The sequence below is a fragment of the Otolemur garnettii genome, unplaced genomic scaffold, assembly GCF_000181295.1.
Source record: "Otolemur garnettii isolate 467f Iridium unplaced genomic scaffold, OtoGar3 scaffold00017, whole genome shotgun sequence".
NCBI lineage: Eukaryota > Metazoa > Chordata > Mammalia > Primates > Galagidae > Otolemur > Otolemur garnettii.
In genome coordinates this window covers 17,992,960-18,018,524 of record NW_003852412.1, presented here as the reverse complement: position 1 = coordinate 18,018,524, position 25,565 = coordinate 17,992,960, and the positions used below count along the sequence as shown (strand labels likewise).

Sequence of the window (25,565 nt, the reverse complement as noted above, 5' to 3'; positions counted from 1 at the left end):
TCTCCTAGTATTTTTATAGTTTCATGTCTTGAGTTTAAATCTTTAATCCAGTGAGAGTCAATCTTAGTTAGTGGTGAAAGGTGTGGATCCAGTTTCAGTCTTCTGCAGGTCACCAGCCAGTTCACCCAGCACCATTTGTTAAATAGGGAATCTTTTCCCCACTCAATGTTTTTGATTGGCTTGTCAAAGATCATATAACGGTAAGTAGCTGGGTTCATCTCTTGGTTCTCTATTCTGTTCCATACATCTACTTCTTTGTTTTTGTGCCAATACCATGCTGGTTTAATCACTATGGATTTATAGTATAGTCTGATGTCTGGTAGCATGATTCCTCCTGCTTTGTTTTTATTTCTGAGTAATGTCTTAGCTATTCGAGGTTTCTTCTGATCCCATATAAAATGAAGTATTATTTTTTTCAAGATCTTTAAAGTATGACAATGGAACTTTAATAGGGATTGCATTAAAATTATATATTGCCTTGGGTAGAATGGACATTTTAACAATGTTAATTCTTCCCAGCCATGAGCATGGTATGTTTTCCCATTTGTTAACATTTTCAGCTGTTTCTTTTCTTAGAGTTTCATAGTTCTCTTTATAAAGGTCTTTCATGTCCTTTGTTAGGTAAACTCCCAGATATTTCATCTTCTTTGGCACTACTGTGAACGGAATAGAGTTCTTGACTATTTTTTCAGCTTGACTGTTGTTGGTATATATAAAGGCTACCGATTTATGAGTGTTGATTTAGTAACCTGAGATGCTGCTGTATTCTTTGATCACTTCTAAGAGTTTTGTAGAAGAGTCCTTGGTGTTTTCCAGGTATACGATCATGTCATCTGTGAAGAGTGAGACTTTGATCTCTTCAGATCCTATGTAAATACTCTTGATTGCCTTTTCTTCCCTAATTGCTATGGCTAAGACTTCCATTACGATGTTAAAGAGCAATGGGGACAATTGCCTGGTTCCTGATCTGAGTGAAAATGATTTCAATTTGATTCCATACAATACGATTTTGGCTGTGGGTTCGCTGTAGATGGCCTCTATCAATTTGAGAAAAGTCCCTTCTATGCCAATTCTCTTAAGTGTTCTAATCATGAATGGATGCTAGATATTGTCAAAAGCTTTTTCTGCATCAATTGAGAGGATCATATGGTCTTTGTTTTTTAATTTGTTTATGTGGTGAATTACATTTATAGATTTGCGTATGTTGAACCAGCCTTGAGATCCTGTGTTAAAACCCACTTGGTCATGGTGTATAATTTGTTTGATGTGTTGCTGGATTCTGTTTGTTAGGATCTTGTTGAATATTTTCACATCAATATTCATTAGAGATATTGGTCTATAATTTTCTTTTCTTGTTGGGTCTTTTCCTGGTTTGGGGATCAAAGTGATGTTTACTTCATAGAATGTGTTGGGTAGTATTCCATCTTTTTCTATATTTTGGAAAAGGTTGAGTAGTATAGGTACCAGTTCCTCTTTAAAGGTTTGGTAAAATTCTGACTGAAGCCATCTGGTCTCGGGCTTTTCTTTTAAGGGAGATTTTGTATAGTTGATGCTATTTCAAAACTTGATATAGGCCTCTTCAACATTTTCACTTCCTTCTGGCTAAGTCTTGGGAGGTGGCGTACTTCTAAGTATTGCTCGATTTCCTTCAGATTTTCATATTTCTGAGACTAAAGTTTCTTGTAATATTCATTAAGGATTGTTTGAATTTCTAAGAGGTCTGTTGTTATTTTGTCTTTACCATTCTGATTGAAGGAATTAGCGAGTTTACTCTTTTTTTTCTTGATTAGGTTGGCTAAAAGTTTATATATTTTATTGACCTTTTCAAAAAACCAACCTTTTGATTTATTGATCTGTTGTATAATCCCTTTTTTTTCAATTTTATTTAATTCTGCTCTAATTTTGGTTATTTCTTTTCTTCTGCTGAGTTTGGGATTGGAATGTTCTTCCTTTTCCAGTTGCTTGAGATGTCCCATTAAGTTGTTAACTTCCTCTCTTTTGGCTATTTGAGGTTTTTTTTTTCTGGTTCCATACAAAACAATGTATTTTTTTGAGATCTTTAAAGTATGACAATGGTACTTTAATAGGGAGTGCATTAAAATTGTATATTGCTTTGGGGTAGTATGGACATTTTAACAATGTTGATTCTTCCCAGCTGTGAGCATGGTAAGTTTTTACATTTGTTAACATCTTCAGCTATTTTTTTTTTTTTAGAGTTTCATAGTTCTCTTTATAGAGATCTTTCATGTCCTTTGTTAGGTAAACTCCCAAATATTTCATCTTATTTGGCACTACTGTAAAAGGAATAGAGACTGTGAGTGTTTTTTCAGCTTGACTATTGTTGATATATATATATCTATCTATCTCATATATCTCATATCTATCTCATATCTCGTATATATGATATATATGATATATATATATATATATATATATATATAAACTATTATGGTGCTGGAAGAAATCAAGTTGCTCATGTCTGTTAGAGTCTCTCTTATAAATTGAGGTGCATTCTGGTTGGGTGTATAGTTAATAATTGAAACCTCATCATGTTGAGTGTTACCCTTAACAAATATGAAGTGACCATTCTTATCTTTCCTTACTTTTTTTGGGTTAAAGCCTATTGTGTCTGCAAATAAAATTGCAACACCTGCTTTTTCCAGATTGATATTTGCCTGAATTATAGATGACCATCCCTTCAACCCGAGTCTTTATTTATCTTTTAAAGTAAGATGAGATTTTTGTATGTAGCAGATATCTGGCCTGAGTTTTTGTATCTAGTCAGCCAACCTGTGCCTCTTTATAGGACAATTTAAGCTGTTCACATTAATTGTAAATATTGATAAGCCTGGTAGTATTTGGGGTATCGAGTTTTTCAAAAGTCCAGTGGACATTTTTAATCCTTTTGCCACTGTGGAAGTTGGAATTTGATCATCTGAGTGAGTTTACATTGGTAGTAGAGTATTGTGCTTGTTGTTGTGGAGGATGGGTCTGAGAATATCCTGTAGAGCTGGTTTAGTTATGGCAAATTTCTTCAACATGTGAATGTCATTGATTTCTTCATCATGAATGAAACTCAGTTTAGCTGGATACAGGATCCTGGGTTGAAAATTATTTTGTTTTAGGAGATTAAAAGTTGATGACCACCCTCTTCGACCTTGAAATGTTTCAGCAGAGAGATTTGCAGTCATTCTAATATTTTTCCCCTTGTAGGTAATGGTTTCCTTATCTTTGGCTGCTTACAGAATTTTCTCCTTCATATTACCTTTGCGAAAATTAATTATAATGTGTCTGGGAGATACTTTATTTGGATTGAGTCGTGCTGGGTTTCTGAAACTGTCTCCTATCTGAATTTCAGAATCTCTTGCCATGTTTGAAAGTTTTTCTTAATTATCTCTTGGAGTAGAGCATCTGGGCTTTTCGACGCAACCTCATCACTTTCAGGAATTCCTATAAGGCGAATATTAATTTTTTGGAATTATCCCATAGCTCTTTGAGATACGATCCATTTTTGCTCTCCACATCTCTTCCTCTTAGAGCATTTGGGAGCATTCAAAAGATTTGTCTTCAATGTTATAAATCCTTTCTTCTGCCTCCTTCATTCTGCTACTGAGGGATTCTACTGTATTTCTCATACTTTAGAGGGCTAAGATTCTTTTCTCAATCTGTCAAAAGCTTTGGTGATTTTGTCTTTGAATTTATTGAATTCTTGAAACAACTTTTGAATCATTCCTAAAATTTCTAATTCCAACTTTACTTCCATTCTGTTAATCTTATTTGCCATCCAAATTCTAAACTTGATTTCTGACATCCCAGCCCTTTGTTTATGAATGGGATCTTCTGCTGTGTCTGCCTTGTTGTTCCTTGGCTGGAGTTGATCTACTCTGATTATTCATGTTGCCAGAGTTTTTCCACTAATTCTGCCCCATAATTTTATTTTTCACCATTTGGCTAGATGAGCAGGTAAAGTGAAATTGGATTGGGGGGCTACTGGAGTATTGATTAACCAGCCCTTGGCCCATGAGCTGCCTACAGCTTTGCAAAAGACCCATACAGTACTAGAGACTGAGGCACTGGGTACTTGCTTGGTGTAGGAGGGGCTAGGTGGTTCTGTCTTGTATTCAGCTGGTCTCTGTCCTACTCTAGGGAATCAGTTACTCTGGGTTGAAGTCTTAGCTGTGGAGAAATACAAGCTACTAAGACACCCAGTTTCCCTTCCCCAACAACACAACCAGGGTACCTCCTTAGATGGTCCTTGGATGATTGGCCCAGGTCAAGAGTTCTGAGTGAACTGTCCCAGTCAGCACCAAGTCTCAAGTGTGAGAGTTGAAAAGGTCTCCAGCAACTAGATAGCAGGGGTCTGCTGACAGCTCAAGTGTAGCTCTCTCCGGTGCTCTGTGGACTTAGAAGTGCCCGTCCAGCAAATGAGTTAGTCCGGGGAAGTTGATGCCTCCTTCCCCACCTTGCACCTCTGTAACACCCAGTCACTGGTAACCCCGTAGGGCTGTGACCCTATTCCCTCTAACAGCAGATGTGCCAGGGGTTTGCACCTGCCTGAGTCACAGGGAGTTCTGTGTCTGCTTGGCCAGGCCGCCACACTCTGCTACCAGCCGGCAGGGGGAGCTGAAACCTGACTACCGTGGGTGCTTAATGGAAGCTGGGGAGTATCACTCAGTTCCAACCCCACCTCAGATTGATGTTGCTGCCACTTATAGTCTCATGGAGTTTGCATTTCTGTCCCAACTGTATTTCACTGTAGGTCAAGTGCTGTTTGAGTTCACAGAAACTGCAACTCAGCCCCACCCTGTGGTGCTACTGCTGCTGTGCCAATTCTCATGTAGCTGGCGTCTCTTGTCTCTGCTGCACTCTGTGTTGGGGCAGGCATGGTTAGAGCTCACAATGGTCTCTCAGTTCCTGCCTCACCCTGGGCTGATGCCCTGTGCCTGCTTTTGTCCCAGCTATGCTCCACTGGGGGCAGGGTGCATCTTGGGCTCACAACAGCAGCAATTCTAACTCAGCCCTGCGCTGACAGTATGCTGCCTCTGAGCATGCATATTCTAGTCTCTGTCCTGCTGCCCCACCCGGGCAGGTGCTGCCTCAGGCATACTCTTTGCTCATAGGGTCTGTATTTCTGTGGCTGCCACTGGAGTAGAGGCCCAGCTCCCTCTGGTTGCTAAGAGGGCTAATAGGGCTCTGAGCCCTATTGTTCCTGCTGCAGCAGCTGTACTTTGCCACGGGGCACCGTTTCTCCCTCTCCTATATGGCTCTCTCACACCACAGTCCCCACTTTATACCCATGCCACTGATTCAGCACAGAATTGTAACAGCACACGCCTTGTTCGTACCTTTCGAGAAAATGCCCAAGAGTCTGGGCTCTGCAGGGGACAGGCTTCCAGACCTCAGGGTGGGAGTGGAGGGGAGTGCTGGGAGTTCAGAATTGCAGGTAGAGTATATCTTCAATTTTATGCCATGGTATACTAGTGGGTCCTCTCTGGGGAAGGAGATCTGGTTTTTAGCAGCTCACTCCCATGAAACAGAAAAAGAAGAGATCTGAACATCATCTTGATTGTTGTAGAAAGTACACTACAAGTTGTTCTCATGGTGGAGGGGACTCCCGTCCCCTTTGCCATGGGTTTTGTACCTATTGTTTGTTTCCTTGGGGTCTCAGCTTGCCTCAGCAGGGATGATGTGCCCTCTTCAATCTTCTCTCTTGGCTCAGCTCCAGACCAACAGCTAACTTGACAAACTTCTATCCTTGAACTCTCCTTCTGGATGGGAGCTGCTGTGGAAAACTGGCTTCAGTTGGCCATCTTGCCTCCCCCCCCAGAATTTCTAAGTTATGAAGTTTACTTAAAACACTAAAGGATAGACCAAAAAAAAAAAAAATTGTTGAGATCACAAAAGAGATTAGAGTCTATCCAGTGAAGAAGTTTTATAATATCATATCCAAGTAATATATAGCACATTGGGTTTTGGTAGATAACATACTTCATATTTGATACCTTTGGAAAAAAGATGAGGGAGAAATGAAGTAAGGGAAGGAGGGTGTGTGTAAAACCTTCTCTTCCTTTCCCCAGGTACCACCACACTGCAAGAATATATGCACTGCCAGACTGTCCTGGAAAAGAGTGACTAACTTCAAAATCAAAGGAATAGGCTTGTTATATAGATGTGTGATAGCGAGCTCCTTAGAAAAAGAAAGCGCCAAAATCCCAGCTGCCCTCTGCAAGCACAGCCCGTGGCTGTGTGTGTACCCTTGGTCTCACTTGCCTCAGATAATTAATTCCTTATACATTCTAATGTATTTTTAAAGGGAACAACAAATGTGATTAGGATTGTAGCAGGATGTCATTTAGTTGTAAATAACAGAAGCCCAACTCAAACAATAATGCAAATCTATTTTTCCATGGAACTGGAAGCCCAGAGGTGAGTCAGGATTCATGGCTGATAGGATTCACTGGCTCAACAGTATCATCAAGAACATGATTGCTTTGTTTCTGCACTCTGCCTTGAGCAGGATCAGCTTTCTTTTAAAGCTGGCTCCCATCTCAGTTGCAAGACATTTACCAGCAACTTCCAGGGCCACAGGCTTCCAGTCTCAATCTAAAACTGAGAAGAGGGCGAGTTATTTCTGGAACATGTTCTCAGAAGAGTGAGGAGGTCTTTCTAGGAGACTCTCCCTACCCAACACAAGAAAGCCTCTGCTTACATGTCTTTGTCCCCAAGTGGGTCATAGACCCATACTTACACCAATGACTATGGCCAAGTAAAGGGAGCAGATTTGGTTAGTTTGAGATACAAACTTTTCCCTTAAATCCAATGGGAAAGTCATCTTCTCTCAAGGGATTGATGTAGATACTCAAAGACACTTAAGAATGTTATAAAAAAAGAGCATTGAGAGCCCAGGCAACCACCACAGTGAATATTGCAAACAGTTTCTCTTAAGCCTGCAATTTATTGCTGTAGTTCCAACAACTGGACCCACAGCTCTTTCCCTGTGAAACAAACTTTGATGGGCTAGAGTCAGTATTTTTAACATGATGTTCATAACATCCTGAAGAGCTGTTTAAAAATGCAGAAGGCTGGGCTGACTCCCAAAATCAAATTCAGTGTATCTAGGGCATTTTAGCAGATACACAGGATAATTCTGTTATGGGTGAAGGGAGGACTATACTTAGTTAAATTCTGTATGTTACACATATATCAGATATATTTCTTTGTATCTTAACTGCCTTCTTACCATCACCATAGCTGCAGTATATCCTTCTAATTGCTGACTGAATAGATTAATAAAGAGTTAATTTGTTAGTTTATTTTTGTTTTTCTTAGCGTATAAGTTTTAATTTCCAGAATTAGAGGAGTCTGCATGTGGCACAGATGTATAATATTTTTTACAAATTGCTGATTTTATGACTTCTAAGAGGAAGAGTGAGGAATCATTTGGGTAGTGTGATAGTGCCTTCTGTGACACTTGTTTCACTGAAATGTCATTAAGTAGGCAACTCATGCCCACTTTAAGGTTTATTTTTACTCTGGGGCTGTAGTTGCCACCTGTTAAAAGTACATGATGTTTTGTTCAATAAGGCAGTTAGCTTGCACAGCTGCTGCAACGATAACTAAAACCATGAATTAATACCAATACTAATTCTCATGTCTATGTCGTTGAGGGTGTATGTGTGTGTTTTCACAGTGTGAGTATTGACTAGTGACATCTATGTATTATAAGAAGCATCACTAAGTAGATACTGCATATCCAGAACTCTATGCAAAGTTGTGCACCTGCGGACTCTCAGGCTGTTAATTTGTTACAAAGATGCTTCCAGGTATTGAAGCTCAAGTGTAGGTTACCGCACTGCTTGCCTTTGAGGCTTTGGTTTTAAAAGATTGTAATTGCTGACTCTTACAAGTTTGGAATTGCCTTTATCTATGTGCTGGGTCCTTCCTTAAATTTCTTGCTTATACTTACACAATGGAGAAATAATACAGTTTTAGCATTTCTAATCTTTCTTCCTTAGACATCACTTCCTTAGTGTGCTTATTTAACCACATAGTGAGGATCTCATATTGCTATGTCTCTTGACTCTCACTGCAGTATAGGGAACATGAAGAAGTTTTCAAGGAAAAATCCATTTGTTATAGTCTAGCAGGGGGGAGGGGAGAATAGGAAGGGGAAGGGAGAGAAGGGAGGGCGATTGGTGTGGGTCTCACCTCTTGTTCACAATGTGAGCCCTGGGTGAAGGGCTCAACTACAACTTGAATTTTATCTTAGAAATGAAAACAATGTAACATAAATATTTGTACTCTCATATTAATTTGAAATAGAAAAAATAAAAGAAAAAGAAATCCATTTCTTGAAGGGATTTCTCTCTTTAGCCCCTATATTGATTTTGCTTTGATTTCTTTTTTTTTTTTTAATATTCTCCTATGCTTAAGTCCAACTAACTTCCCAGGAATATAGCCATTCCTCATCCTATGACCCAACACTTCTAAATAGTGGTGAGTGACTTTGAATAAACTCTTTATCATATAGCTTTTCCCTTTTTTGTCTTAAGGATGCATTGAATCAGTACTTTGTGAGACAGCAAGGCATAGTGGACTCAATTTAGTTTTGAAGTCTTACTGATATGAATTCAAGTTCATAGTGACCCTAAACAAATTGTTCAGTCACTCTGAACCTCAGGATTTTCCTCTCGTAGATGAGAGTTATTTTCATTTAATTAGCTACTTTGTGAATTAAGTGAGTAAACACACATAAAGTGACCAGCCATAAGTTTAATGTTAATTTTTTTTTTCATTTTGAATCACCCAACTTTTATTAAAAGTGAACCGTCTAAGCCAGCACTGTACAAGCTGCTGTGGTATTTTCCTAAGAGGGTATTCCTACAAGCTTCCAAAAAATTTACTCTTTGAACACATTATGATATATTTTGGACATGATAAATCTGCCAACAGCTTTTTAAATATTTATGTTCTCCATGCCACCCATGCCAACTGTGTTTGCTTTCTCCATTTCTTTATATGCCAAGGAGACAAGCCAAACAGTGTGAGAGGGAAATACTGTCAGGACACAAAGTGGGCTTGTCTAGTGTGTGCTCTATGCAGATGTAACCTTAGTGGAGAAGACTGGAGACCGCTCCCTGGCTGCACCGGGCACCTGAGTTAACCAATCAGCTGAGAACAAAGCTCCAGTTCAGCTGAGCAAATTTTTATTTTAAAACTTCGTGAATTGAGTGAAATAGTACTGGTTTATGTCATATATTTCAACGGTAATATTCTGGGTGGACTGCACTTGTTCACAGAGCAGAAATACCTCCTCACAGAGTATGTCTGGAAGCATAAACGTGAATAGGTGGATTCTGGGCAAAATTGTGAAGCTGCTTCAGACAATTTTTTTTCCCCCTTATAATGGCTGTGCTTCATCCTTGACATACACAGCACAGTAGGTTATTGCCCTTGGAGTCTTGCTGCTCTCATTCCTACCACTTGGAACAGGTATCAAAATGATTCATACTTTTATGAGTTACAGTTAATGTTACCTTATATTGACATTACCTAGAATCTCTCAATCCCAGCCTCAAGTTAGTATCGTTTAAAGGGATTCGGAGTTAATTGGTTTGATACGGAGCCCAGAAGCTGGCATTCTAATACACTCCTAGGGTTGTTAACCACTGCTCTGGGATAAAATTGCATTTTCATGTCCTGGTCTCCTGTGTTTATCCATATGTGATATATTTTGGACAGGACGAAACACTTGAGTTAAAACCGCCTAGGGTCATCCATTCAAATGCAGGCTCCTGTGTCCCTAGCACAGAATCATCACTACCAAATCTTGAAGTGGGTGGTGTGCACGAGTGTGTGTTTGTGTATATGACAGAGAACATTAGAGAGAGGGAGAGAGAGAGATTAGCATCTTCATTTTTAAGAAAAGCACAAAGCGATTCTGAGTTACTCTAAAGTTTAATAACTCCGTTCTTATATGTCATGGAACACAATTTTGGACCATCTGCTATACCTTTTAATTCCTTTTTGCTAAATAAGAAATTAATATTTTTATTTGTATATGTTATGTACAGTTGATATTTTTAAATGTTGTAGTAATATATAATAATTTAGACTAAACTTAACCAAGGTCAATGTTGTTTGCAAAGGGAAAGAAAAATCAAATTCAGACAATTGAATGTTCATTTCTAGTAAATACATATTTTAATGTACATAAGAACATATGCATTCTAATTTAATGTAACTACTTATTAATCTTTCATTAGATAATGACTTATTTCTAATGTATAGACAAAATTACAAGTTGTTGTTTAGAAATGTGAAATATATGATGTTCAATCTCACTTTCTCTCTTTCTCTCTCTCCCCCACTTTCTCTCTCTCCCCCCTCCCACCCTCACCGTCTCCCCACTTCACCCCTTTGCCTCTTGTCCTAGCATCAGACGAAGAAGAGCCAACTTCATCAGGTAAATTTCCTGTGTTGTAAATTTGATTCTTATTTATGACTTTAACAATGAAGATTCAGCTGTTTAAAGTATACATGTATTTTTTCAGATTTCAACCAGAATACTGGCAGTTTTATTTATTTAATTAAAAAATTTTTTCTTGAGTCTACTATGCTGTGCCAGAATGAATGATCCCAGTTAAGCGTTTGAATACAAAGAACTAATACAGAGGAAAACATTATATACAGTGGCATATCAGCATTAAAGAATAAGGAAAATAAAAACATGGGGAAAATGCAGAAAAATAATGCAACAAGAAGAATGATAAAATAAATAAATATCAAAAATGAAGAAAATGATGAAACTTTGAGACATATAACCCTCTATGGGAAAATATGGCATTATCCAATATGTAACTGGCACCGAAATTAATGTTCATTTAAGTTTAAGGACTAAAAATTACGTTTGTCTCCAACACTCATTTTATTTGAAAAATTTGATTCTTACAGTTATAATTTAATTGATCCTGCAACTTGGCATCGTGACTCAGTTCCTCATCCAGCTAATTAGCATTTATTAAACACAGGCTTGCTTGGGCCTGAACCACGTACTGTGATGAATACAAATAGGGAAGTTGTGGTGCTTTGTGCATGGTTACATGACAGTGGGACAGATCAAAGAGAAATGACAGGAGACTAAAGACCAGACGCACTTAATAAGGACAAAAGGGAAGTACAGCTCATTTGATTAGCAATTAATGAAAGACCCAGGCTAGTAGACCAGCGATATCAGGCAAAAGGAGTCAAGATCTGACATGCAGGCATGCAGAGGCTGATCTGAAGAGAAAAGATAGGATCTCAGCAGTCGATGGGTTCCTGGGTAGTGATGGAGGAAAGGAGTTGGGCCAGAGAGACAAGAGCAGGAAACCATTACTGAAATTAATGGACACAGTGGAGCTCGCTCATGTGGGGATGCTGGGAAGTAGCCCAGTTGCTAGAACTCAGATACATGGTAGGGTTGGTTCGGTTCTGAGACCTCACTTATTTCAGCTAGCTTGACTTTGTGACTTTTATTTCCCTGCACATCTGGACACGGATTTGACTTGTAAAAGCAGGTTCAGAAGATCAAAATTGCAAAGTAAGAAAACGAAGCAGATACCTTACACATTATTTTGCTTGATAGTTATGATTATAACTGCCTTGGTAACCAAATCACAGATTCAGATAAACTCGCACTTGTTCCCTCTTCGATATTGTTAGTGTACAACCTAGTTGGATGATGGGAACGCCTACCATTTCTCTGATCAGCGTCAGGTAGCCTGTTTTTAGGAGCAGCCAAATCATGTGACTTGATAGCAAATGCCTCTAACTTCTTTTTGCTTTGATTATGAGGACTTGCTGTTATAGGGTTGCCCAAAGACTGTGCTCCTCACCCTTAATTTGATTTTCTCTTTGGGTGTTAATTTTGACCGCACCCATTGTTTTCAAGCCCAATTTAGTCTCCTGCCTCCTATCCGCTAACACTCCTCACCTTGCTGTGTTGCCTGCCAAGCTATGTTGGTGCCTTTGCAAAATAATTGTTATTTTGCTTGACAAAGATTAATTGTAGCACAGTGTAAATTATATTTAACTATAATATAACAATTCCTGGTATATTTTTCTTATTCTAAATTTATTTTAGTAACTTATCTGCTTACAGAGGTCTTTATGTCAAATGCAACTGAACATTTTTTCTCCAGATATTCATCTTACTCCAGAGAGATCTGAACATCATAGAGTTTAAATTATGTTTTTAGATCTCAGCAGATGTTTTTGTTGTGATTTTAGCTCAGACTTTTAAAATTGAACAAATGTGCTTTTAAGGAATACTTTAGCTATATAATTTTGCGTGCAGCTTATATTAACAGTGAGAAATTGTCATTTAGTAAAGCCGACATTCCTTTTATATAAAAGCTGACAATGGAAACGAATTGTTTTCCTTTTCCTTTTATGAAACTCTATCATAAAAGGAATTTTATAGGATAGTTGCACTAAAACCTTTGATAAAATGCTATGAGATTTACAACAAATTGATTTCATGAGGAATATGAATAATGGTACAAATTGGATTGTGATTTTTTTTTAGTTCTTTTTAGTACCTCCTGCTCCCAATTTTTTAATACACTTTTAAATGGGATATTTATCACTCTGTTCATGTGTCTTTTTCAGTAAAATTTATCAAATATATACCTTAAAAGTGGCTACTCACAATATGGCTGCTTTATTATTTAATATTAATTAATATTTATAACTTTAATATAGCACTGTAATATTAATATTTTCTATATTTACTCTCATCAGTAGAATTTATGCAGGTGGCACTTTCCAATCTCAGACTCATGTAGTGGGCCTCTTCTGAGTTCTATTTCTGTCCTGTTATTTCTCCACTGTGTTTCAATTATCTATAAAATGTAATGTTTTGTTAACTACAAACAGTGTGTATTAATAGTATACTTTGATATGTTCCCAGTGGGTCTTTACCAGGGACATATGCTTCCCTCACATTCCTGTCATAGTTGGACAGTAATTCTTTAATTACATTAATTTGTTTAATTGAAATAATTAGTGTTTTCTAATAAAAGATAAACAACTCCTCAAAGTACAAAACAGAAAAAATAATAAAGTGAATGAGGGTTTTTTTTTTTTAATTTTACTGCCAAAGAGTCCCAGGCTCCTTACTAATAGTAGTTAATTTCTTTTTCTTTCTTTTTGAGAGTCTCATTTTGTTGCCCTTGATAGAGTGCCATGGTGTGAAAGCTCACAGCAACCTCAAACTCTTGGGCTCAAGTGATCCTCCTGATTTAGTCTCTTCAATAGCTGGGACTACAGGACTACAGGTGCCTGCCACAATGCCTGGCTATCGTTTTTTTGTTTTTTTTTTGTTTTTTTTTTTTTTTGGAGACAGAGTCTTGCTCTTGCTCAAGCTGGTCTTAAACTCGTGAGCTCAAGCAATCTGCCCACCTTGACTTCTCAGAATGCTGGGATTACAGGCATGAGCCACTGCTCCCAGCCTAATGTGTGAATTTTGAATTTAAAAACAATGTGTTTTGAAAAAAATCCATATATGATTTATCTAAAAAGTGTAGGCCCTAGGTAGCTACTACTACTCAGTGATAATATTTAGTAAATGTTTTAATGAATGGATATTATATAATAAATCCTGGTGATTTTTATTTCACAGCTACATAGAACTGGATTAATTATAATTCAATAATTATGACCTATGCTCATTTTTTAAAACTATTTTTAAAGAAAATAATGAGACTTCTCTCTCAAAGAACATACAGTATGAAAAAAATCAGGTAAACAAGAAATAAGTCTGAAGAAGTTAATGGAATGTTAGTGTTTTACTTGTTATAACGTTACAAAATGATACAGGCTTTCCTTTCTTTTTTTTTACCTTTTTTTTATTAAATCATGGCAGTGTACATTAATACTATTATGGGGTACAGTGTAATGTTTCTGTATACAATTTGAAATACTTTCATCCAACTGGTTAACATGACCTTCATGTCTTTTTCTTAGTTACTGTGTTAAAACATTTATATTCTACATTTAGAGAGATTCACATATACCCTTATAGGATGAACCATAGGCGTGATTCCACCAATCACCCTCCCCCCATCCACCTTACCCCTCTCCTCCCCTCCATCTCCCCTCTCCCCATATTCCTGGGCTGTAATTGGGTTATAGCTTTCATATGAAAGCTATAAATTAGTTTCATAGTAGGGCTGAGTACATTGGGTACTTTTTCTTCCATTCTTGAGATACTTTGCTAAGAAGAGTATTTTCCAGCTCCATCCATGTAAACATGAAGGAGGTAAAGTCTCCATCTTTCTTTATGGCTGCATAGTATTCCATGGTGTACGTATTCCACAATTTATTGATCCATTCGTGGGTCAGTGGGCTCTTGGGCTTCTTCCATGACATGGCAATTATGAATTGGGCTGCAATGAACATTCTGATGCACATGTCTTCGTTGGGCTTTCCTTTTGACAGTATAACATATGTGATTGGCCTTATATTTTGAATTATTTTAAGACTGCCATCTGTAAAATAGACAAGTGACCTCTCCATTTTGTTGCCATGTAACCATGTTTAGATTTAAAAATAAAATAATTTTAAAATGAAAATATTCTTATACTTTAAAAAATAGCTTTCTGTCTTTGGTTATTTTTTCAAATGTGCCTGACTTCTCTTTTTTGTACCTCGGAATTGCCTTGTAACTAGCACGTGCTTCCTACGAGGGGTTTTTATTCTGCTGTTTTTCAGGGGACGTGCGTGGGGCATCACGTCTGCATTTCTGATTGTCGGTCGGCACACACTCCTTATTGATTATCAAGCATTTGCTTCTTAATTATTTTCAGCTCTGAATATTCTGATAGGATGTGCTAACCCAAAGGACCATATTTTGCAACCTTTGAGTCACAAGGGCAGCTTCACTTAACACCTGCTTCTGTAACTCCCAGAAGCTTCACCCCCTCTTTTTTTACAGAGTGGCATTTATTATAATGGAATCCTACATTCAGGTATTTAAACATTATACTTTATTGAGTATAAAACACAACCAATGAACTCTGCTAGAAGTTCCTTCAAGCTAGGTTATATTCCAGGTTCTAATTATAAGCTAATATGATTCATATTTTTTAAGCAGCTGTAACAGCTACTGTACCTCCAAATGAGTCACCTTTAGAGGTGATATATTTAATCCAATTATATTCTTATTGCTCAAATAATTTTCAGAAACTCTTTTGGAATTTCCTTCAGAAATTGCTGCTGATATGATTCCAGCAGTGATTATTTCTTTATAATTTCCAAACTGTTCTACTGTACTCACCAGACTTTGGTGTCATAAATATATTTTCAAAAAGAAGATTTATGAATATTGTGGGCCTGTGTGTGTGTTTATGTGTGTGTCTGTGGGTGTAAATTGCAGATATGTTTACAATTTTGAAATTAACATTCCCTTGAAAGTATGATCTGTATATTTTTAAAAGTTAAATTTCCTCAAATAACACTTTTTAATAAGGTTGACTTGGTGGCTGCTGCTTCTATATTGCAGAAATCCAATTTCATTTATCTCTTATTTAAGTTTCATAATAGAGCCTTCGTAAACTGATTATAACAATACTTTTTCCTATGTCCTTTGAAAAATGAAGACATTTTAAACTAAAAAAATTGCTATGGGTGGTGCCTGTGGCTAAAAAGGGTAGGGTGCCAGCCCCATATGCTGGAGGTGGCGGGTTCAAACCCAGCCCCAGCCAAAAAACAAAACAAACAAAAAATTGCTACACATAAACTAATCTATGTAAAATATAATTTATTGATTATAAAGTATATCAAATATCCAATCAAGTTTACCTCATGATATTTCCTTGGTGTGCTTAATTTGTTTTATTAGCTATCATTTTACATCTCTAGAAATACATCATCAAACTGAATAAATTACTATAAGACTTAAAACAAGGCCAGAAATGGAAAGAGTTATTGAATGGGATCAAAATCAGTAAGAACATAATGCAGTAAAGATCTTGTAGCTGTACAATAAATTAATGTTTAAAATTAATTAAAACCACAGTCTACTGTTTTGTTCATACCACTTCAAGTACAAAGCTTGATTTCTTTTCTTTTTTTCTTCTCCTCCTGCCTAAACAGAGATTTTTAATTACTTTGTCATTTTTAAAAATACGTCAAGAGACACTGAGTTTAGATTCCTATAAAAGAAGCTATTAATACTAGATTGACTAATATAATGAAAATTTATGAATAGAGTGAAAGGAATTTTCAGATATATATAAAAGGTAAAATATTTTGTTCTTTTTTATTGAATATACAGTGGAAACTCCATAGTTGACCACTTCCCTACATTGACTGCCACAGTCAGTGGACCTAATTTTTATTGACTGGACACATACAACATGTATAAATCAGTACAACATAAGGCCTAGCCCTTATGTTGACAATCTCTGTATGTTGACCAGCCTGTTAAAGTCCCTTGGGTGGTCCACTTACAGAGGGTTCTACTGTATTGTGAATAATTGCTATAGTCGGGCAAATTATCGGATCCATCACCTCATAGGATTCTGTGTGTGTATGTATGTGTATGTGTGTAGTAGAGCACCTAAGATCTAGTCTCTTAGCAAACTTCCATTATATAGTATATATTATATAATATAGAGTATAGTTCTCTTGCTGTACATTAAATCTCTAGACTTATTCATCCTACGGAACTGCAGTTGTATACCCTTTGATGTACACATCTTCCCATTCTCTCTTCCCCTACCTTACTCCCAGTAACCACTGTTCTACTCTCTATTTGTAAGAATTTAACTTCTTTTTTTAAAGATTCCACATATACATGAGCTCATGAGATGGGCAGCCCCCCAGCTTCTTTCACTTATTGTAATGTCCTTCAGTTTTATCCACAAATACCAGGTTCTCCTTTTTGAAGACTGAATAATATTCCATTGTGTATGTTTCTTACCCATTTTCCCATTGATGCACACTTAGGTTGATTCCATTTCTTGGCTCTCCTGAGTAAAGCCACAGTGAATATGAGAGTGTAGTTATCTCTAGGAGGTGATGATTTCATTTTGTTTGGGCATATACCCCAAAGAGGGATTGCCAGAGCATGTAGTAGTTAACATTAATTTTTTGAGGAAGTTTCACACTGTTTTCCACAATGGCTGCACAAGATTACATTTCTACCACCGATGTATGTAGGTTCCCTGGCACTTATGTAACATGAAATGGAAAAAATCATCTCAAAATGAATTGAAGACTTAAATATAGGATCTGAAACCATAGAACTCCTGGATGGAAACAGGGGAGCAAAAGCAAAATTAAACAAGTAGAACTACCTCTAGCTATAATGAAAAGCTCCCGTACAGCAAAGGACAAAATCAACAAAATGAAAAGGCAACCCACAGATTGAGAGAGATGTTTGTAAATCATGTATCTGAGAGGGGGGTGCATATCCAAAACATCTGATGAATATAAACAACTTAAGAGAAAAGTAAATAAGTAAATGAATTCAAAAGTGGAAAAAGGATCTGAATAGACATTTCTCCAAAAAATGAAAATGGCCAACGAGTATATTAAGAGGTGCTTAGCATAACTGCTCATCAGCAAAATGCATATCCAAACCACAATGGGACATGACCCCATCCCTATTACTATGGACAGTAGCAAACATCTAAGATATTTTGAGCAATCTTAGCTATGTTAAAACTCCAAATTACAAAAGCCATTTCTGCTCTTCAAGTATTTGAAAAGTTAAAATTTTCATAAGGTACTTTACTGTGACCATTTCACCGTTGATCCCAGCTGTGGTGATGTGAGAGGTTACCCCCTAGGTGTGGTGATTAGAAGAGATTATTGTGAACTCTGTGACGTCCACCGTGATGAGGACAGTGACGATTCAGCAGGCCAGTTCTTGCACATCTATTGCCAGTTGCTTCTAAATCTTTTAATAAGTTTAATTATTTAAATCACCAGTTTGGCTGTTGAGTAAGTAAGTCTGAGAACACCAAGAATCTAGAAATGTACAGAAGTTAATTTTGTTAGTAAGGACTCGAAGCTGCAGTTTTGTGTTAGCAGATTAAAAGCTATTAGTAAAACAGCTACGTTACATATTCTACATATACATGGGGCATAAAGTGATTGATTATTTTTTTCCCACTTTTGAATTATTCAATTTTACTCCTACAAAAACACTACTTCCATTATGGTGAATTTTTTTATTTTCTTAACTAGGCTACATTTCTTTCAGATTTTGTTCCTGTTCTGCATGCTGACTATGCTCAATTATTCTACAACTTGTGCATTTTGGAAAGAAATTATATCTTACCAAATTATTTTCTAATGAACAAGAGCTGCTTTGGCTTTCTGATCTAAGTATATTATTTCCTTGGGGTCTGAAATAGATCTTCACATCCTCATTTTATTTGCCTTACATTTGTTACAAATTTGTCTTCTTTTTTATACAGAAATGCATATTTTCCCTCTAGTGCTTAGAGCAGCTTTACTAATTATTTCATCAAGTATGTTCCTGTTCATAAATATATTATAAGCAGGCTTTATTAAAACATAACATGCAAAAACATAATGTATAAAAACAAAAAATGTTTCTGTGATATCTAAAAATCAGGTAAATTCTCAGAGGAATTCAGAAGAAGTCACTGTTCCAAAGATTTGGCTTTGGTCAGTTTACTAAGACATTGGTAGAAAGACATAATAGTGCTTATTTTTTATATAAAATAAAGCTTTCTTATTGAAGAGGAGGTAATAGTAGTATTGAACTATGGGGAAAAACTGTAAATTCCTGTTATATAGAGATAGTATTTTTTTTCATGTTTTAACTAAGATACACTTTGTTGTAGGATAGGGTTGTGGTATCAGTGGGAATTTGGGCAATTGTATACTCCACATAGTTCTCTTTAGACAAATTTAAGAATTGAACTATCACAGGAAAGACAAATAATATTTCGGCCCACATATCTGTAAACATAGACAGCGTTACATCATCTGTTATCTTTTCCACAGAGGTTTAGAAGTTTAAACCTGAACTTGACTTAAACAGTAAAAGTCATAAAATTTTATTCTCAAATAAAATAACTAAAATTTTTAATGGTGCACCTTGAAAACCATCATACCTTCATTATCAGTGCTAATATCTAGCAATATTTATTTTTTGTTTATTGTGACATGATTCCTTAGTTGTAATTAACAGAAAAGTCAGTTTAATCCTGAGGAACTGATAAGGGATGTTACTGGCTAACTATGATGCTACTAAAAGTCTGGTTTTTGTATTATTTCCCCTGACTTTCTGTTCTGTCTTCTGTGGTGTAACATATATCTTTATTTTAAAACTGTATTCCTTTGTGGTGGTTATACATGAAATAGCAGCTACTGTGGCCATATGTGTCCTCATCCAGGACTAGAGGGGAAGGGCCTTCAATCAAGAGTCTCGAGGCCATTCAGATTGGTGGGGTTTAGAGCCCCTCTGACACCCCTGAGAAAAATCAGCCAATCAGAAATCTTCCTGGAGCATGAGGTTGATTTTAGCTTTCTCTGAACATTCTGAACTATGTGCCTGAGGTGTGGACATGTGAGCAAATGGGAATACTCCTCAGGGGGAAGAAGGAAATGGACACTAGGTCAACAGTCGGTGAGCGGGGGTCACAGTCACAACACCTCTTTTCACTTGACGTATCCCCGTGGCTGGGTTCCTACACCTTGGTATGTTTTTCATATTATTTTGTAAAAAAGTCTGTGAGAGCTTGGAAATCTTATTTTTGTGAGATAAAGTTGGTGCATATGAGGTCAGACAATTAAATTTGCAAACTCATCCTACAAAAAGTGCTACATGCTTCGCTGCTGAATATCACTGTGGTCAGCTTTGAAATATTCCCCTTGGTCATCTGGTGGTAACGATATGCAGCAACGAAGTATGTCAGACCCCGTGATACGCAGTTTATGCTCATACGTGCTGTGTTCCACCTGCTGCTTTCAAAATCCCAGCGTCACTGTAGCCTTTGTGTTTTTCTCATGTGCATAAACATACTTCTCACATTTGCCAAAACTGCATGTGCATCATCTGTTCTGTACTGATGTTTCCTTTTGGAACTTTTTTTTTTTTTTTGAGACAGTGTCTCACTTTGTTTCCTTCAGTAAAGTGCTGTGGTGTCATAGTTCACAGTAATCTCAAACTCCCGGGATCAAGCAATCCTCTTGCCTCAGCCTCCTGAGTATTTTTTTTTTTTGGAACTTTAATGATGAATTTTATGTGTAAATAGAAAAAAGTTATAAACAGAAGAAAAGAGTTTTTCAGTGCTCTCCCGTTCTCCAGAGAAACAGAAGCAGAAGGATATGTATATGTGTCTGTATGGAAGTATGGGTAAAATAAAATCTATAACATATATGTATGTAATAAAATAGTTTAAGGAATTGGCTTACATGCGTATGAGGGTTGGCAAGTCTAAAATTTGTAGAACAGATAGGCTGGAAACTCAGGCAGGGTATCTATGCTACAGTTTTGAATCTAAGTTTCCTCTCTGGGAAACTTCAGGTAGTTGCTTGAAAGGTGATTAGCTGATTGGATGAGACCGTCTGTATTTCTGAGGCCAATCTCTGTTACTTAAAGCAATTGATCACAGATCTGCCACATCTGCAAAATACTTTTATAGCAACATCTGCACCAGTATTTGACCAAGCAACTGGGCGCCACGGCCTAGCCATGTTAACATATAAGATTTAACCATCACAGAAAGCCATAAAAATGTATAAAAAATAATTTTAATTTTTAAAAAATCTATTTCAGAGAAAATAGGTCAGGCATCACTTCCAATGCTTGATGAGAATGAATGCTCCCCGACCTGTGCAGACTTGGACTTGGAGGCTTCTTTAATTTTCAGTGCTCCCGGCACTGGTTCCACTTGTCATTCAGGCTATTGCCTATTATCTGGGTCAGCTTTTTGTGCTGTCCTGGCATTCATACCCAAGTTAAATCCAGTAAGAGTATGATGAGGTATTAGTATTTGGGAGATTTCTTGGCTCAGGAAAGGCATTAAACTTTCTGGGTCATGTTGGTCAGGATAAACCCATGGCCCTAGAGGTCTGAACACATACCTTTAGGTTCCTTTCTCTTCCAATAAATAGCTGTCTACTGCCTGTAAAGTATTTTCCTTTATACATTTAATTTTACTAGTCTGTAAAATGGGACGATAGCAGCACTCACTTTAGAGGTTTGCTGTAAGAATCAAATGTGGAGATATATGGAAAGGGCTTAACACGATGCTCTCATCCCATCATAAGTACTATGCAGGGAAACTAGTTATTATTTTTACTTTTATTATTATCATGATTATTTGCCATTTTATTATCCCCCCCCCTTTTTTTTTGGCCAGGGCTGGGTTTGAACCCGCCACCTCTGGCATATGGGGTTGGCGCCCTACCCTTTTGAGCCACAGGTGCTGCCCTGTTATCCCAATTTTGATGATGATTTTTAGTCAGGTATATGCTGAAAGTATCTTATATAATTTTGGCAATAAATACTACTATATTATACATAGTATAAAAGTACGTATATATACCAAACACATACATATCATTTAAAAAGGAGAACCCTGAATTTTAAAGCGCGTGACAAAATATGTCCAAAGCTACATAGTAAGCAAGTAAAATTGAACCAGGATTCACAATCAGCCAGTTCTGGAAAAATATGCATTTATTCTATTACAGCAAACTTTGCCTTTTTATTCATTTATAAAGAGTTTTAGATATCATATATTTCTTTTAGTTGCAAAAGTTATACAGAGTTATTCACGTTTTTTATTATGCATATATTGTAAATTTGTGTATAATAACTTGCTTAAAATTTTATATATTATTTTAACGGCCTATCTGATTACTATAGTAGTTTATGGACCTTACAGGCATTTTAGAAAAGAATAAAAAGGAAATGAAAATCTCTTTACCAAGTCTTCCTCCATGTTACACATTTGTCTTTTAAAAAGTATTCTGCCTCAATCTAGCTTCTCTTACAGACGACTTTGATGACAACCTCTCCATCCAGTCCATCAGATCTTTTTAACTTAATCCAAAAATACAAAATCTAATCAGATGTCCAAGGCCCCGATCTTCTCACACTTGGATTATGTTGGGGAAGCCCAAGGCCCTGTCCAGTCTCTGACCAGAGTTCACAGCACGATTCTTTCACAAGGCTGTGAGCTCCCATCAGTCTTCTCCCCTCCACCTTCTGATACCTCTTGTCTAACCCTGCAATAAATTTAGTATAGAAACTGTGTAACATGCACCTTTCTCCATCACCTCCCTGATTTCATTTCCTACTCCCACCCTCTCCTTCCTTTTTTTTAAAGTTTAGATTAATATGAGGGTACAAATAGGTTATCATGTTTGAGTTTGTTAGGTAAATCTCTTTTGTAGTTGTGTCCCATACCCCTCTCTTTCCTTTTTCATAAAACAAACAGAAATACTTGTCCTGGGTACATTTCCATCTTAAGCAAGGTTTTGTACTCAAAGATCTTTGCCCAATGGGCTTCTCAGGAAGGTACCTGCAACACTATTCAGTTACAGCCTGACCTCGTGTCCTGACCTGAAGATGCATTCCCAGAGAGGCCTTCTCTTTGCTTCTAAAAAGTTTGTACCCTCTACACTTTGTTACAGTCTTTTGCCTTGCTCTATTTTATACTAATAATGTTGGCTCGGCACCTGTGGCTCAAGTGGCTAAGGCACCAGCCACATACGCCTAAGGTGGCGGGTTCGAATCCAGCCCAGGCCTACCAAACAACAATGACGGCTGCAACCGAAAAAAATTGCCGGGCGTTGTGGCAGGCGCCTGTGGTCCCAGCTACTTGGGAGGCGGAGGCAGGAGACTCGCTTGAGCCCAGGAGTTGGAGGTTGCTGTGAGCTGTGCCACGGCACTCTACCCAGGGGGACAGCTTGAGGCTCTGTCTCAAAAAAAAAAAAGTATATATATTATATATATATAAAAGTTTATTTTTTATTTTTATTTATTTATTTGCTGCCTTTGGGAGGCAGTTTTTTTTTGTTTGTTTGTTTGTTTTTTTTGAGACAGAGCCTGATGCTGTCCTCCTGGGTGGAGTGCTGTGGTATCACAGCTCACAGCAACCTCCAACTCCTGGGCTCAAAGAAGTCTCCTGCCTCAGCCTCCCAAGTAGCTGGGACCACAGGTGCCCACCACAACACCCAGCTATTTTTTGTTTGCAGTCATCATTGTTGTTTGGCGGGTCCAGGCTGGATTTAAACCCATCACCTTAGGTGTATGCGGCTGGCGCCTTCGTCACTTGAACCATAGGCGCTGAGGTAGTTTATTTTTTAGATGTCCTTATACCTTCCTTATGTAGCTTAATATATTTTTGTCCAGAATGAATATAACTTCCTAGGGCTGGCATTTGTTTTGTTTCTTTTAGTGGCTACCGAATCCCCACCTGCTAAAACAAGTGTTTGCTCTATGATAGAGCCTTATTAATATTTGTTGTGTGATTGAATTAATGAATAAATGAAGCCAGGCTGATTTTATGCTGATTGTAAAGCATTGTTAACTCAAGAACACACATTGTAGTTCTTCCTTCTAAGATGACAGAGAAGAGTGATGACAGATGAGATTTCTTGTTGAAGAAATGAACAGAAGGGTAACCTCCATAATTTGAGAAGACTCTTGAAAATCCTTTAACTTACAGTTGGCCCTCTTTATCCACGGGTTCTGCATGCGTGAATTTGACCAACTTGGGACTGAAAATACTTGAGAAAAAAATCCAATGAAAATAATACACTACAGTAAAAAGTAATAAAAGTGATACAATTAGAAAACAATACAGCATCACAACTCTTCATGTAGCATTTGCCTTGTATTTGATATTATAAGTAATCTGGAAATGAGTCAGATTACATGGACCTATGTGCCCAGGTTATATGCAAATACTACACCACTTATATAAGAGACTTGAGCATCTGTGGATTGTGGTATCAGCAGGAACCAGTCCCTCACAAATACTGAGGGACAACTATATTATTTAAATTCTTTGGCAGAGAAAAAGGCCATTACATTGATCTTTGTTTTTCTGCTTTTGTTGCAGTAGAATAAAGTACTTTCACTTAGTAATTCTTTCAACGTAGCATTCTAACAAAGCCAATAATTTAGCCATTGTTAGTAATTACTGGCAGGAAATGATAGCAGTGCAGATGCCTGGAACATGACAAGAATCCCCATCTAGTGCTGGGTATGGGTAAAAGGGTGGGGGGAGTCAGGGAAAGAGGCCACTCACCAGGGTCAGCACTGGCACGCAGGGGCGGAGGCGGGCCTGTGAGTCCACCTGGCTTCCTGAGTTAGAGATCCAAAAGGAATTAGGAAAAGGACTGCAATTTTTTTATAGATTAACTTTGTCATTACTGCTGTGTTATCAAATCATGTCTCATTAAGCTCACAGACATCTTCAGATTCAATTGTCAAAATTACATAATAGTAGATTTTTAAAAATCTAATTAAAAAATGCCTGGGTTATGTATTAAGATACCTTTCTTTAAATAAAAAAAGAGATATTTATTTGAAGCAGAACTTCAAGGGCTAGAATTCGCCATAATTTAGAGGTACGTTCTGTATCTATTCAGCTCATTTTCCTCTTCTCTAGAAGGAGACTATACGTGAGGAAATATCTAGTTTTTAATCCAGTTTTTCAAAATTTTACAACACTGTAGCTTGTTTTTCACACTTATGGAAAGCTTTTAAAAAATACTGAGCAATATTTTGAAAAATATCTAGTTTTTAATCCAGTTTTTCAAAATTTTACAACAGTGCAGCTTGTTTTTCACACTTACGGAAAGCTTTTCAAAAATAAAACCAAAGAATTAAAACCATTGTACGTATTAGCCAGTGGTTTGTGCTAAGGCGTGAGATGTTATCCAAAGGACATTAAAATACCTAAGACGGAAGTCCTCTGAAACAATCTCATCCCATAACCCAGTGTGTAAAGGTGTTGGGAGAAATTGTGCAAGTTCTCATCTCCCCAGAACAACGAAGTTAAAATAAGAATGATTAGAAAGTGAACCAAGGGGTAGGGGTTTCTTTCCAGAAACATTTCAACATTCTGTCTTTGCCTTTCCAAACCCAGTAAGTTTTATACTAAGATTTATTCATAAGATCATCAAGAAACCACTGAAAATAGTGATCCCTGTTGAGTTTCTACAATATGATAATTCCTAGTCTGATGTGCTTTGGCCGGAATGCTTAAACAAGTTGTCATACTTTTAAGATTCCTGAGAATTTATAGAGCGGTGGAAGAGATTAGAATATTTTAAGTAGCTTAAGTTTCCAGACTGTAATCTTTTTTCAGTCTTCCTTTGTTACTGTCACCCAGTGACTCTAGTGCTCCCTGACATTTGGATGGGTGGTGGGAGGTTGAGAGATAAAACTATTGTTTCACATTTAATGTTATTCTTATTCTGGAGATGAGAGAACCAGTAAAAACCCGTCCCTTCAGGCAATCTTTCCCCTCACTCCACGAAACCTGTGCCTGGTTTTTATGGCCTGGAACATCCATGCT

At 37.2% G+C, this 25,565-nt stretch overlaps 1 protein-coding gene across 2 annotated transcripts in view; it reads left to right on the top strand.

Annotated features, from left to right (window-relative positions):
• EDIL3 (EGF like repeats and discoidin domains 3) overlaps positions 1-25,565 on the top strand; it is a 430,053-nt gene that overhangs the window by 165,220 nt on the left and 239,268 nt on the right. Inside the window, exon 3 of one of the 2 annotated variants that reach the window (XM_003785962.2) lies at positions 10,436-10,465. The exons of the other annotated variant lie outside the window; for it this stretch is intronic. Coding sequence (XP_003786010.1) covers positions 10,436-10,465 — 30 coding nt within the window. The remainder of the gene's footprint in view (positions 1-10,435; positions 10,466-25,565) is intronic. 2 annotated transcript variants of the gene reach the window in all.